Source organism: Camelina sativa, chromosome 16 (genome assembly GCF_000633955.1).
Source record: "Camelina sativa cultivar DH55 chromosome 16, Cs, whole genome shotgun sequence".
NCBI classification, from domain to species: domain Eukaryota; kingdom Viridiplantae; phylum Streptophyta; class Magnoliopsida; order Brassicales; family Brassicaceae; genus Camelina; species Camelina sativa.
In genome coordinates this window covers 25,627,820-25,639,572 of record NC_025700.1, presented here as the reverse complement: position 1 = coordinate 25,639,572, position 11,753 = coordinate 25,627,820, and the positions used below count along the sequence as shown (strand labels likewise).

The 11,753-nt window shown below is 39.8% G+C and overlaps 2 protein-coding genes and 1 pseudogene across 2 annotated transcripts; 1 reads left to right on the top strand and 2 right to left on the bottom strand.

The window, feature by feature from the left end:
• LOC104752464 lies at positions 3,190–6,203 on the bottom strand. The gene is made up of 9 exons (XM_010474606.1): positions 5,851–6,203; positions 5,624–5,763; positions 4,933–5,120; positions 4,556–4,846; positions 4,402–4,460; positions 4,276–4,312; positions 4,123–4,194; positions 3,711–4,032; positions 3,190–3,615 (listed from the first exon to the last, which is right to left on the bottom strand). The coding sequence occupies exons 1-9, from the start codon at positions 5,987–5,989 to the stop codon at positions 3,259–3,261; spliced, it is 1,605 nt and encodes a 534-aa protein (XP_010472908.1). The 5' UTR covers positions 5,990–6,203; the 3' UTR covers positions 3,190–3,258.
• On the bottom strand, positions 6,628–8,547 carry LOC104752463 (pentatricopeptide repeat-containing protein At1g80550, mitochondrial-like). The gene has a single exon (XM_010474605.1). The coding sequence runs from the start codon at positions 8,505–8,507 to the stop codon at positions 7,161–7,163; it is 1,347 nt and encodes a 448-aa protein (XP_010472907.1). The 5' UTR covers positions 8,508–8,547; the 3' UTR covers positions 6,628–7,160.
• On the top strand, positions 8,864–11,753 carry LOC104752462 (annotated as a pseudogene).

Below are 11,753 nucleotides of genomic sequence, written 5' to 3'. Positions count from 1 at the left end.
ATGGTTGCACCAAGCGGGTTTCCCAGGAGTATGAAGTTGAAGTTGATTCCAAAATGTCTGAGACCAAATAGCTCCGAGATGGTGGCGATAGACAAGAACTGAAACCCCATGGCTACCCCGATCAGAGCAGTCGCAACGTAAATGGTGAGGTCGCTAGCCGTGGCGAAGAGCAGGAATGTGAACACCATTACTAGCTGCGCGGCTCCCATCCATAGTGTTCTTGGAAGCGTTCTTGACCTAAGAGGCAAAAAAGGAGAATCGTATGAGTCAGGTTTCTTTGCCACAAAGAAACAGAGAGATTCGTTTGGGAAAATAGATTAGAGAGATGCTTACTTTACAAAGTGCTCAGAAATGGCACCTGAAGCAAGACGGCCTATGAAGTTGAAGAAGCTGAAGAGGCAGAGGAGAATTGTGGTGTCCTTGATACCAAAAGCTAATCCGATCTGTGCCAAGTTGTTGGAGACTGTAACGCCTGAACCCATGCCGAGGAAGTAGACAAACCAAAGGAGCCAGAAATCTGCCTTAACAAAAGCTTGGTCAAGCTTGAAATCCTCACCTCTCCTTGGTTTTCTCTTCTTCTTCACTGCACCTTCTCCTTGAGCGAGAAGTATTTCCATATCCGACTCATCATCTCCCTCAAAGATAGGTCCAAGGTTTGAAGCTGAGGTAGAAGGTGTCAGCAACGGCTCTTCATGGGTACCTTCTTCTTTGGCTAGACTGTCTGACGAACCCAGTGGAGAGCTCTTGGCATTCGTACGGAAAAGTGTCATCTTGATGGGAACCGCAAGAGGTGCCAACAAAAGCAACACCATGATAGCCACAAGAACGTATTTGAGTATGCTTGGCAGTATAAACACCTCACTCAATACAGTCGTCACAACAAGATACGCAGCAAAAACTATACTAGTGGCAAGCAGAAAAGCGAAATACATGGGCTCAGAAGGGTCTTCACCGGTAGCCGGAATACAGGGGCGGATGAAATACATGACAGTTAAGCAAATCACGGGGATGCCAATCGTAAGAAACAAAAGCAGATTAGTAGCAGAATGGTGAAGCACCATGCTGAACAAAACAGTAAATGCACAACCACTGATCCCAATATAGCCTTTGAGAAGTCCAGCCACAGGGCCTCGGCTCAAAGGAAAGTTTCTCATATTGGTGACAAGAGATGCAGTACCGAACCATGAGTTGCTATTGGTGGCTATAGCTAGAGCAATAAACAGCTGTCATCAACAACAACAATACCTAGTCTTGTGAGTTCAATGACATATAGTTTATAAATCTGATCGATGAGACAACTAATAGTATAACACTAAAAGATCTAAACTTGATACAAAGGGCACACACTAATCGACATTTTGATGCAAATCTTAGGGTTTATGATGATTAGAAAGATGGTGGAGTTGATCTTACCAGCCAGAAAGGCAAACCATGAACGATTTGGCTGACGGAGAGCCAAAGAACACCGAAGCCAAGGAAACAAGAGGAAGCGCCGATGAGGAGCATCGACCAAGGAGGAAACTTGTTACTGGCGTAGCCTGGAAGTAGGCCCATGTTTTCACCCAGATCACAAGCGACGCCGAGGATGGTGACCTGTTGCTGGCTAAATCCCAAAACCGATTTGAGAGCCGATGAGTAAAGCGGGAACGTCGAACCACTTCCTGCCGACGTCTGAACCCACGCGGCTGCCGCTAATCCTACCCACGGTGGTCGGCTTCCCGATTTTTCCGCCAGCTTCGTCATCTCCTCCTCCGATCTATCTAATCTCTCTCTCTCTCTCTCTTTCTTCTGCTTTGCTTTTAAAGCAATGAATGATGCAATAAACAGAGGAGATGAATCACTCACTCTCTTCTTTCACTTTATTGTTTGGTGTGTTTCCCTTCTATATAAAAGCCTTTAAGTACATCTTCAATATTATTTTAATTTTGTAAAGTGTTATCAATTCGAGAACAAAAGCGTGATTCGCAAGAGGTTTTTATTAACATTACTTTTCAAAACAAACAATGTTTAACTCTTTTAAAAAATTCCAAGAAAATTCATAGTATTCCAATATGACAACCTAATTTTTGTTTTATTCTTAATGGTATTTTTGGCTTAAAATCAGTATATAAAAATCTTCGAACTTCAGCTATAAGTGCATTATAACCAATCAAATACTATTGTTGTCTTTTTGGATGTTCTTTTTTTTTTTTTCCAAAAAGACATAGGATTTATTTTGCATTGTTCTGAATTTGTATATTATTGTAGTGTGTATAATATATATGTAAGCGAAACTGAATAAAATTGTTGTTTTGTTAAGATATGGTGCTTGCAACACGTGAGATCATTTGACTATGCCTTCGTCCCCCGTGGACGGCCCGATGCATGACTTTAGGTATTGTGGCATTGATCTTAACGATCCCATTTCTCTATTACTTTATTATACTCCACAAACTTTTTTATTTACGATGTATACAAGTATATCCTTCCTAGGAAAGGATTCACACAGAGCATCGAGACCAATAAATCTAAGATTTTATTCGGTGACACTGACAATAATATATCAGAATGGGAGCCTAACTTTTTTGTTTTGTTTTGTTTTGTTTTTGTTTTGTTTTGTTTTTGTTTTGACGCTATTATTGACCCTAACTAATACGCAAAAAAATATCTTACCTGTTTCGATTTCGAGTGAAAAAATACTAATAATTTGAAAGCTGAACGGCAGGGACATGACTTAGTTCTGCACCGGCGTCGATGCACACATACAGATAGTACACGTGAGAATATTACATTCGTCGTACCATGGTCCATGATAAGGTATGGTTTCATGCCCAACTAGTCGTAATCTTACTTACATTTAATTAAGGGGTCCGACGACGACGTTTCTTTCTCAAAATCATTAAATGGCTTTACTTTTTTGAAACCTACACTGCTAAGCTAGTCATATCGACCATAGAATTGTTCAACATGTTTTTTTCTCACCTCAATCAATATACGTAGATAAACTGGAAAAAAAAAACAGTCATATAAGTTAATATTTTCCAAACCAGTCAAAAGAAACATCAATAGCTACCTAATGAAGTTATTATCCTAAATCAGTTTGTTAAATTTGTAAATTCCTCACTGAGTAACATATAAAAAAAGGTTCAAACAAATTCATTCTATACGATTTTATTTTTAAAAGCATACCATTGACGTTTTCAGAAAAAAAAAAAAAAGAAGAAGAGGTGACAGTATGATGGGCTCACTCAATAGTATGTGCTGGCTCCAGTAATTAAATTAAAATCTATTCATCTGGATCATAGACTTTTTGGTATGAGATCGGTGACGTCTTTCTCTGACGAAAATCAACCAGAAGATAAGTGAGAACATGACTGCACCAGAGAGCGAGGCGAGTCCTGCGTAGATCCACTGGCTGGTGATACTGAGTCCAGGGCAGTTCTTGGTCGTTATGTCTCTGAAGGTGTCTCGGACGAAAGTACAGTCCGCTATACTAGCCAAGAAAGGACCGTAATGGTCCAAAGTGAACCCGACGTTTATCGCACCCATCATCTGGTCGTATGAAGCTGGAGTTAACCTACCCTGCGTTATGCATATTCCTTCTGCGTTCACTTGGCACATATAACCTTTGTAAACCTATTTACCAAAACATTAAAAAAAAAAATTGAGCCTAACAACGTTAACATTTTATCACTCGTGGGAAAATGTGTTTTAGTTTATATGTATTTTACCTGAGAAGCATTGGCTAGGAGGATTTCGTCAGGAGCACAAGGTCGCGGTTTATGATTTTGGTCAAGCGGGTTACAGAGAAGAGGAACGAGTGGACCGGACTGGTTGTGGTAGAAAGGAACATTAGGTGGGAACTCATGGTTGCTGACGTTGACCGTGTACGCATTGGTCATGTCAACGGCCGTAACAGTCATAATCTTGGTTATATCCAAAGTCTCTCCAATGGTTTTAGGATCTAAACATGGAAGAAGTTGGCTCAATGCCGAATCTGCCGCTGGATCATGCACCCATTGGTCCATAGCCATACACGTGTCCGCAACCACACTGTTTTAACTACCATCATTAGTTCGAATCCGGAAAAAAGAAAGATATTTGGTTAGCTAGATCAAGTGATGATGAAAAAGTTTTGATTACTTGTGGAAAACGAGGAAGACGGCACTGAGGAGGATTGTTGCTGTGACGAGAATCCAACCCAGAATTACCAATCTGATAATTAAAACATTCATTATAACCATTACATCTGCATATGATATATAATATGACAACGGTAGTGTAAGTGTAACTCACAGGTAGACAAGAACTCGCAGTCCACAGAACGAAAACACTGTTTCAGACAAAAAAAAACAGATACAATACAATCAATTATAGTATTAAGATCAAAATAAGTTCAATTTAAAGATGATTGGGACTTACAGAGGCCGAGGAATGCAACTAAAAGCATAACACCAGCAATCACGTTTAACACGTACCTCCTGAAGAAAACGAATTTGAAGTTCAATAATCAATCAAACAGAGCTTCAATATAATTTAACTTGTGACGCAAGGCGTCTGGCTAGTGAATACTTACACAGGGTTTAGTGCACCCGTGAGATAACGAATAGTCTGGTTAGCGACACGGTCAGGGTAAGTGATGTTAGACATCTTGATCATGTTGTTGAAATGATCGATGTTACCTCTAAACTCGGGAGGAAACAGGTTATGGCCATCGAGCTGAATGTCTTTAGCAGATTGAATCGAGTCCCATAAGCTCGTAAGCTTAGTCAAAACTCCAGTTGCTTGTTTCACAATGTACATAAAAGTCTTCTCTACACTACCGTAGAACTCGTTTTGCCCAGTGTACAGCATCGCAGACCCAATCCTGAACACAAACAACATCTCTCTTTTGAAATTACTCAAAATTTGATTGAAGTAACAACCAGTAAATGGGTTTTAATTGGAGCTTACACGGCGGCGATGGTGAAAAGCAGGAGGAAGACGAGAGAGAGGGTGTAGCAGACGCGAGAGTAGCCGTAGTTCCGGCGGCCACAGCCGCAGCAGCAACAACAGAGGCATGAGCAGACGAGGAAGAGTCCGAGCAATACGAACCAGACGATGGCTATGACTATGAATGGCACTGCAGAAAATCCAACGGACTGAACAAGAAACTTATCAATCATTAAGAAATTTTGGTGTCGGATGGGATTTTTATGTTTTCGTGCTACTAAATTGCTCATTCCTACAACGAACATTAGATTTTTCTTTAGTTCAATTTTGGCCCGGTACTATTATTTTTAACATGATTTCCCCAAAGCCTACTGACTTGCTAGTTACTTAATTTAATAAACGTTTCAAAACTTTTCGTTAACTCGAATCATATTACGGTTTACCCCTCATATTTCTCCTTACTTTTGTTTTTTGCCTGAAACTATCTCTTTCTACAAGACTTACCCCAACTCAAATTTAATAGTCTAAACGGCTCTAGGATATAAGGGTTTTGAGGCAGTTCATCATATAATCAAGTATGTATAGTGGCTGTTCCTTCAAACCATTTTTTCTAATTTTACATCAGCTGTTCCTCTAACATATTATCGAAGATTCAATTAGACATTTTGAATATTGAAATAGAAACATAAGGGAAATGAATTAAAAAACTTACGGCGATGTAATGAGGATTGGTAACGTTCCAACCATCGGAATACATATTGAAATGGTTGAGAGGGTCAGGTCGCCGTGTCCTCTCCGCGGCTAACACCAATGTCCCAACATTCCCTCCTTCCAAAATTTGCCTCCTCACTCCTAAAAATCATTTTCTTTAAATTCGTAAACAAATACAGTATTGTTTTGTGATCATTATTAAAAAAAAAAAAAAGGAAAGTGACGAACCTAGTAATGAGGTTGAAGATGGACGACGATGGTGACAAGAAGAAGAAGAAGAAACCAAACTCGACGAGATCAGAAGCACAACGGCGATCAGAAGGAGACGCCGGTGACCATGATACGACGGCGTTTCGCTATAAACCATTATCCTTCTTACAAAAAATAAAAAAAAAATCTCTGTTTTGTTTTTTGTTGTTTTTTTGGGTTGGTTTGCGTTCCTAATTTCTGAAAATCTAAAAAAAGGGTTTTATCTATCAAAAGATCAAACGTATGAATAAGAATCTTTTAATTCTTGAGGAAATCAAGGATTAAGAAGATGAAACGATACTGTTCCCTTATTTAGATTTTTTTTCTTTTCATTTTTTTCTCCATCCATTGTTACTTTTAGTGTTTTTTTATAGCCTATATTAATTACTCTTCAAACTCCATATGTAATAGAAAGGAAAAGAAAACAAATTAAAACAGTCCACGCGGTTTCTCTTCTCAGTAAAAATGTAAAAATGTGAAATCCATTGTCTACAAATTAAAAATCCGACTAAATCATAAATTTTGAAAATGAAATTTGTTGAATATGTATATATCCCTATTTTGTTCAGCGTCGACTTGGATTCCTCAGAAACGGAGAATGGCATTAGTTACAATTAAAATGGAGTTGAATACTTGAATGGCATATTTTGTTCAGCGTCGACTATTAGTTTTTTTAGAAAACTGAAAATTCACATTAATCATCGTCTGGTTCTGGTACCGACTTATTTATGCCCGTGGCATTTTTCCTTCTTAAAATTTAAGAGAATAAATTGTTGGCATTTTTTTATATGATCATGTATTCATGTGTCCTGTCCTATTCTTTAGTTCAAAAAATTTCAAATACAATAAAACTGTTTCGCTCAAGTCTGATGGTTTCTTCACTTATCGGCTTGCTCCATCCTGCATTTCCAACTTCCAAGAGTATGAATAGATGATCAAAACAAGTCCAAACTAGAAAATTCACCGTGAGAAGAGTCTTGACTCTTGACAAGTCGCTGGATCTCTCTTCAACTTACATCCTAGGAGACAAACCATCACATCTTCCAAAATCCAATATTAAGATTATGGTTTTTGACACACACCACCCACCAAATTCCTCAAAATCCTCTCAATGAACCTCAGTGTTTCCTCCTCAGTTTTGAGGAGAGACGTGTGCAATTTATGGCAAAGATGATATACCTTTGGGGAGATTTCTTCAATACAGGACGCATATCACCAGATGCTACCTCTACCGCTTCATGTCTGTTTTTCTAACACATAACCAAAGAGTTTCTGTTTCTTCAATAGAGTTATCTATTATCTACAACCAGCGTTTCGTCCAATGACTTTTCTACCAACTCAGGCCTTCTCCTTGGAGATAGCCCTCTTTCCATCATTTCCTCCTCATATTCCCTAGCCATATCCAACATTCCTTTCTGAATCAAAGCATCAATCACAGCGTTATAAGCAGCTGAATCAGGAGTATCCCCAGACTCTTTCATCGTCTTCCACACATGTAAAACAGGCTGAAGAAATCCCCATCTCTCAAACTTCCTCATCAGCATCACATAAGTATCCATCTTTGGCCTCACTCCACTCCTTATCATCCTCCCAAACAGGCTAAGGATCTCACTCGGTTTCTCCAGACGGGCAAAGAGGCACATATAAGTAATCGAATCAGGTTGACATCCTCCTTTCTTAGACATATCATCAAGCATCCGATACGCATCCCTCAGCCTCCCGTCTTCACACAGAAGTTTAATGATCGTGTTATGCGTCGCAACGTTAGGCTCGCAGCCTCTTTCCCTCATCTCTCGAAACACCCTGATACCAAATTCAACACCTTGACAGACTCCAATGGCGCGGATCACAGTATTATACGCAACCACATCGAGCTTTATCCCTCTACTCTTCATCTCCTTGAACAACTTCACAGCTTTCCAGGGTTTACCACTCTTGCACATAATATCCATGTAAATAGAATACGAAAACAAATCCTTAGCAACACCTTCAGAGTCCATCTTCTCCCAATACTCCTTGCATTTACCCCACCATCCCAATTTAGACCAGCCACGAAGAATCAGATTATGAATCTTTGTATTACTAACACGAAAACCATTACCAATCATCATCACATTCTTCCCAAAACAAAGCTCCTCAGCTTCGACCACATGTTTATGCTCGCAAAGCGCATCGACCAGATTATAAAAAGATGTTTCGTCTCTCAGATTAAAACCATCCAACTTATCATACGCATCAATAGCCTCCTGAACAAGATGAGCCGTCACATAACGCTTAAAGACTATACGAAACGTCACATGATTCGGAACAGATTCCGGGTTTAAGACCATCCGGTTGATCAATCCCCAAGAAGTTTCGAACTCGAAATACTTACCCAGAATGTCAATCATCCGATTGAATGTCTCGGTGGTATGTCTAAATCCGGATTCTTTCTCGACCCAATTGAAAAACTCCAACGCTTTTTGCCAATCGTTGCTGTAACATGTGAGCGCGTCGCATACTGTTTTCTGATCGTAAATGGAATGATCCTCTTCCTGACATCGAAGCTTCTCATCTGAAATGGGGATTCCAGATAGAAGCCGAACGGAGCAAGGAGAAGCAATCCGAACTCGATTGAATCGCCGCAACAATAGCATCCTCTTGTTGGAACCTCCTCTTGTTCCCTCTTTTTTTTTTTTTTTTTCCCTCTCCGCTTTCAAAAGACGAAATTAGGGTTTATCTTGACCCGAATACCTGTTTTAAAACCCGTAATCATGTTTTTGACCCGATCGATTACAACACATTGGACTTGTGGAGTTTTTAGTATTTGGACAGTTGGGCCGATATCTCTTTTAAAATATGTACGGATCCCTCTTATTGGCCCATCTTGGCCTCTGTGATGTTTTTTTTTTAATGATCACCAAATTTCGTGATGTTTGAGTGACTTATTTGATCCCATTGAAATGTTTAGTGTTTTCTCGGGAAATATATAAGGGACTAATTTGATCGCACTGAAAGGTTTGGTGTTTTCTCGCGAAAAATAAAATATCCTGGTGAAGTTAATGACGTGTCAGAGTATCATTGGATAATTGGGAGAGCGAGAGATCTCCGTCTCGACGCCGCAGTTAGTAAAAAGCACGAAACTGTCGACTCGTTTCTTTGGCGGCAAGACTTGATGAAGCCTTCAACTTCAACCGTTATCGCCGGTGACGAATCGGTCGTTTCATCGCCGGTTGCAAGCGTTTCCGGTGAATCGTCTCTCTCCGATATGACTCAGACAGTTCATTTTTCCTCTGGAAACCCTAGAATCGGCGAGACTCGCGGCGTCATGCATCTATTTTCCGATGATGCCGTTTCGTCGTCTTCTTCCTCCTCCTCCTCCTCCTCCTCCTCCTCCTCCTCCTCGAATCTCCCTGTAAGATTTCCCCTCTTTTTATGATTCAAATCACTCTGAGATGTATTCATTCTTCCGATTGAATTTTCCACCGGAATTATATGTTTGAATCTGGAATCGTTTTGTTGTCCTAAAGATTGGAAGGAACCCTCTCGTTTGCGTTCTTGGGGTGCCCAACCATATGACATATGCAGATTTTTGCCAGTTCTGCGGCTCCTTCATTCACCACATACTAGAGATGCGAACCGTCAGGTAAAAAAGGAAGAATCAAATTCTCTTAATGGCGCTGTGTTCTATTTCGTTTTGATATGTATACTTTGGATGGGGAGATGTGAGGAGTTAGTTTGCTTTTGATCTTCACAGGAATGATGGCATTGAAAATAGATACAGTATTTTGATAAGGTTTGATAGTCAGGAATCTACCGATACATTCTACCAGCATTTTAGAGGGAAACAATTCAATTCTCTCGAGGTATGCTTTTGTTTCAGACATCCTAATCAATCCTGTGTGAGCTGTACATTTACATTGAATATGAAACCAACTGTATCTTTGTGATTGATATGCTGCTGCCAAACTCTGTGCAGCAAGATGTATGTCGACTGCTTTTTACTCTAGATGTTCAGTTTACCGGTTATAGTGGATCTATTGACCATACACAGCCTTCTGCTGCTGGACCGATAGAGCAGCCTACTTGCCCAGTTTGTCTTGGTAAATTCTTAACCTTAATTGTTCAAACTTATGCAGAAATATGGCTTAGTCTAGCTCTAGAAAGTGTAAATATAGGTATTGGTACTAAGATTGACAGTATCTCTGGTGTCATGTATTATTGGCTATGTTTGGTTTCAGAGAGACTGGACCAAGACACTGGTGGCATTCTTACGACCATGTGCAATCATTCCTTCCATTGTTCGTGTATTTCTAATTGGCCAGATTCTTCTTGTCCAGTAAGGGTCTTTTAGCATTTTCATGTTTTTTTGATCTCGTGTCAGTTTTCTTCATGTATCTTTATGGGGTGTTGTTTCTGTTTTCAGGTTTGTCGATATTGCCAACAGCAACCTGAAAATTCAGTATGTTGTGTTTGCCAAACAACAGAGAATCTATGGATGTGTGTTATCTGTGGGGTTGTTGGCTGCGGGAGGTATGGATTGCTTTTTTTTTTTGCAATCAGCACGGAGACATGTTTCCGTCTCGTTTGTTCAAAGTTAACCAATTTGCTTTGTTATATATTTATCGTAGGTACAAGGGAGGACATGCCAGAAGGCATTGGGAGGAGACAGAGCATTGCTATTCACTTGAGCTTGAAACACAGCGTGTTTGGGATTATGCTGGTGACAATTATGTTCACCGGCTTATTCAATCCAAAACGGATGGCAAGCTAGTTGAGTTGAATTCTCATGGTAGTCTGAGCAAGGATGGTTGTGGAAGCTGTGAATATTCTGACAGTGGAATGACTGATGCTCTCTTGAACAGCAAAGTGGACATGGTAGTCCTTTTGTTTCATGTTTTTATCATCCTCGTGCTCAACTATATTTTTAACTGAATTTAGTGTCTCGTCATTTTTCTTTTTCAAACCACAGATCATTAGTGAGTACAACGAACTTCTCCAGGCACAACTAGAGAATCAAAAACAAGTAAGCACCCATCATATTTGCCTTTTGGGGTCTCGATAACTACCAGTCTCTTGAAGTTTGCATTGTCTGATTTTAGTTCTGTCTACCAAAGGGATTGAGATTTTTTTTTCTTGGTTTTTTTTTTTCCTCGTTTCCTCTCTCCTATTACTATTTTGAAAAGTTGCTACAAAATGTGAAAGAGGAAACGGAACAGAAAGTCTCAGAAGCTGCTAGCAAGGCAATAAGCCAGAGACTGCAGAAGCTGCAGACCAGGCGTGACAGATGTGTCAAAGAGAAGCAATTTCTTGAAGACGTGAGTATCTAGCTTTTTATTTTGAAAGTTTTTCTTCTTGGCATATTTACAAAAGCAACATTTACTTACATTTCAGTAGAGGATTGACTTGTTGTTCTCATAATGTGTAGTTGAACGAAAATCTCGTGAAAAATAAGGACGTATGGAGAAACAAGATTACAGAAATGGAAGAAAGGTATTCATCTATCCAGCACAATTTCCATGACATTGTGCATATTCTAGCTTGTGAGACTAGGGTCCAGTTGTGACATACTTTGCAATGAGTGTTATTTTTCATTGATGGAAACTTCCCTTTGATTTAGAGAGAAGAAGGCAGTTCGGGCAAAGGATGAAAAGATTCAGGCCTTAGAGGAACAGGTAAAGAAACAACAATAGACAACACGACCTGCGTCTTGGTTATATAGTAAAGCACGTACTAAATTATGTTATATACACTCTCAGCTTGGAAAACTAATGGCCCAAATGGATGGTGAGAGAGAGGTCTCAGAGGTCAAGGACAGTACCGTCTTGCCCATATCCACCAATACATCTTCCTCTGGGTCTGGGGATGCAAGTAAAAAGAAGAGTGACAGATGAAAAGGTTAG

What these genes read in the sequence shown, in the direction of transcription:
- LOC104752464 (XM_010474606.1), bottom strand. Translation starts at nt 5,989, where the DNA reads ATGGTTTATAGCGAAACGCCGTCGTATCATGGTCACCGGCGTCTCCTT. An exon ending in ATCTTCAACCTCATTACTAG is followed by an intron (nt 5,764 to 5,850) that starts GTTCGTCACTTT and finishes AATGATTTTTAG; the next exon opens with GAGTGAGGAGGCAAATTTTG. An exon ending in CTGCGAGTTCTTGTCTACCT is followed by an intron (nt 4,195 to 4,275) that starts GTGAGTTACACT and finishes TTTAATTATCAG; the next exon opens with ATTGGTAATTCTGGGTTGGA.
- LOC104752463 (XM_010474605.1), bottom strand. Translation starts at nt 8,507, where the DNA reads ATGCTATTGTTGCGGCGATTCAATCGAGTTCGGATTGCTTCTCCTTGC.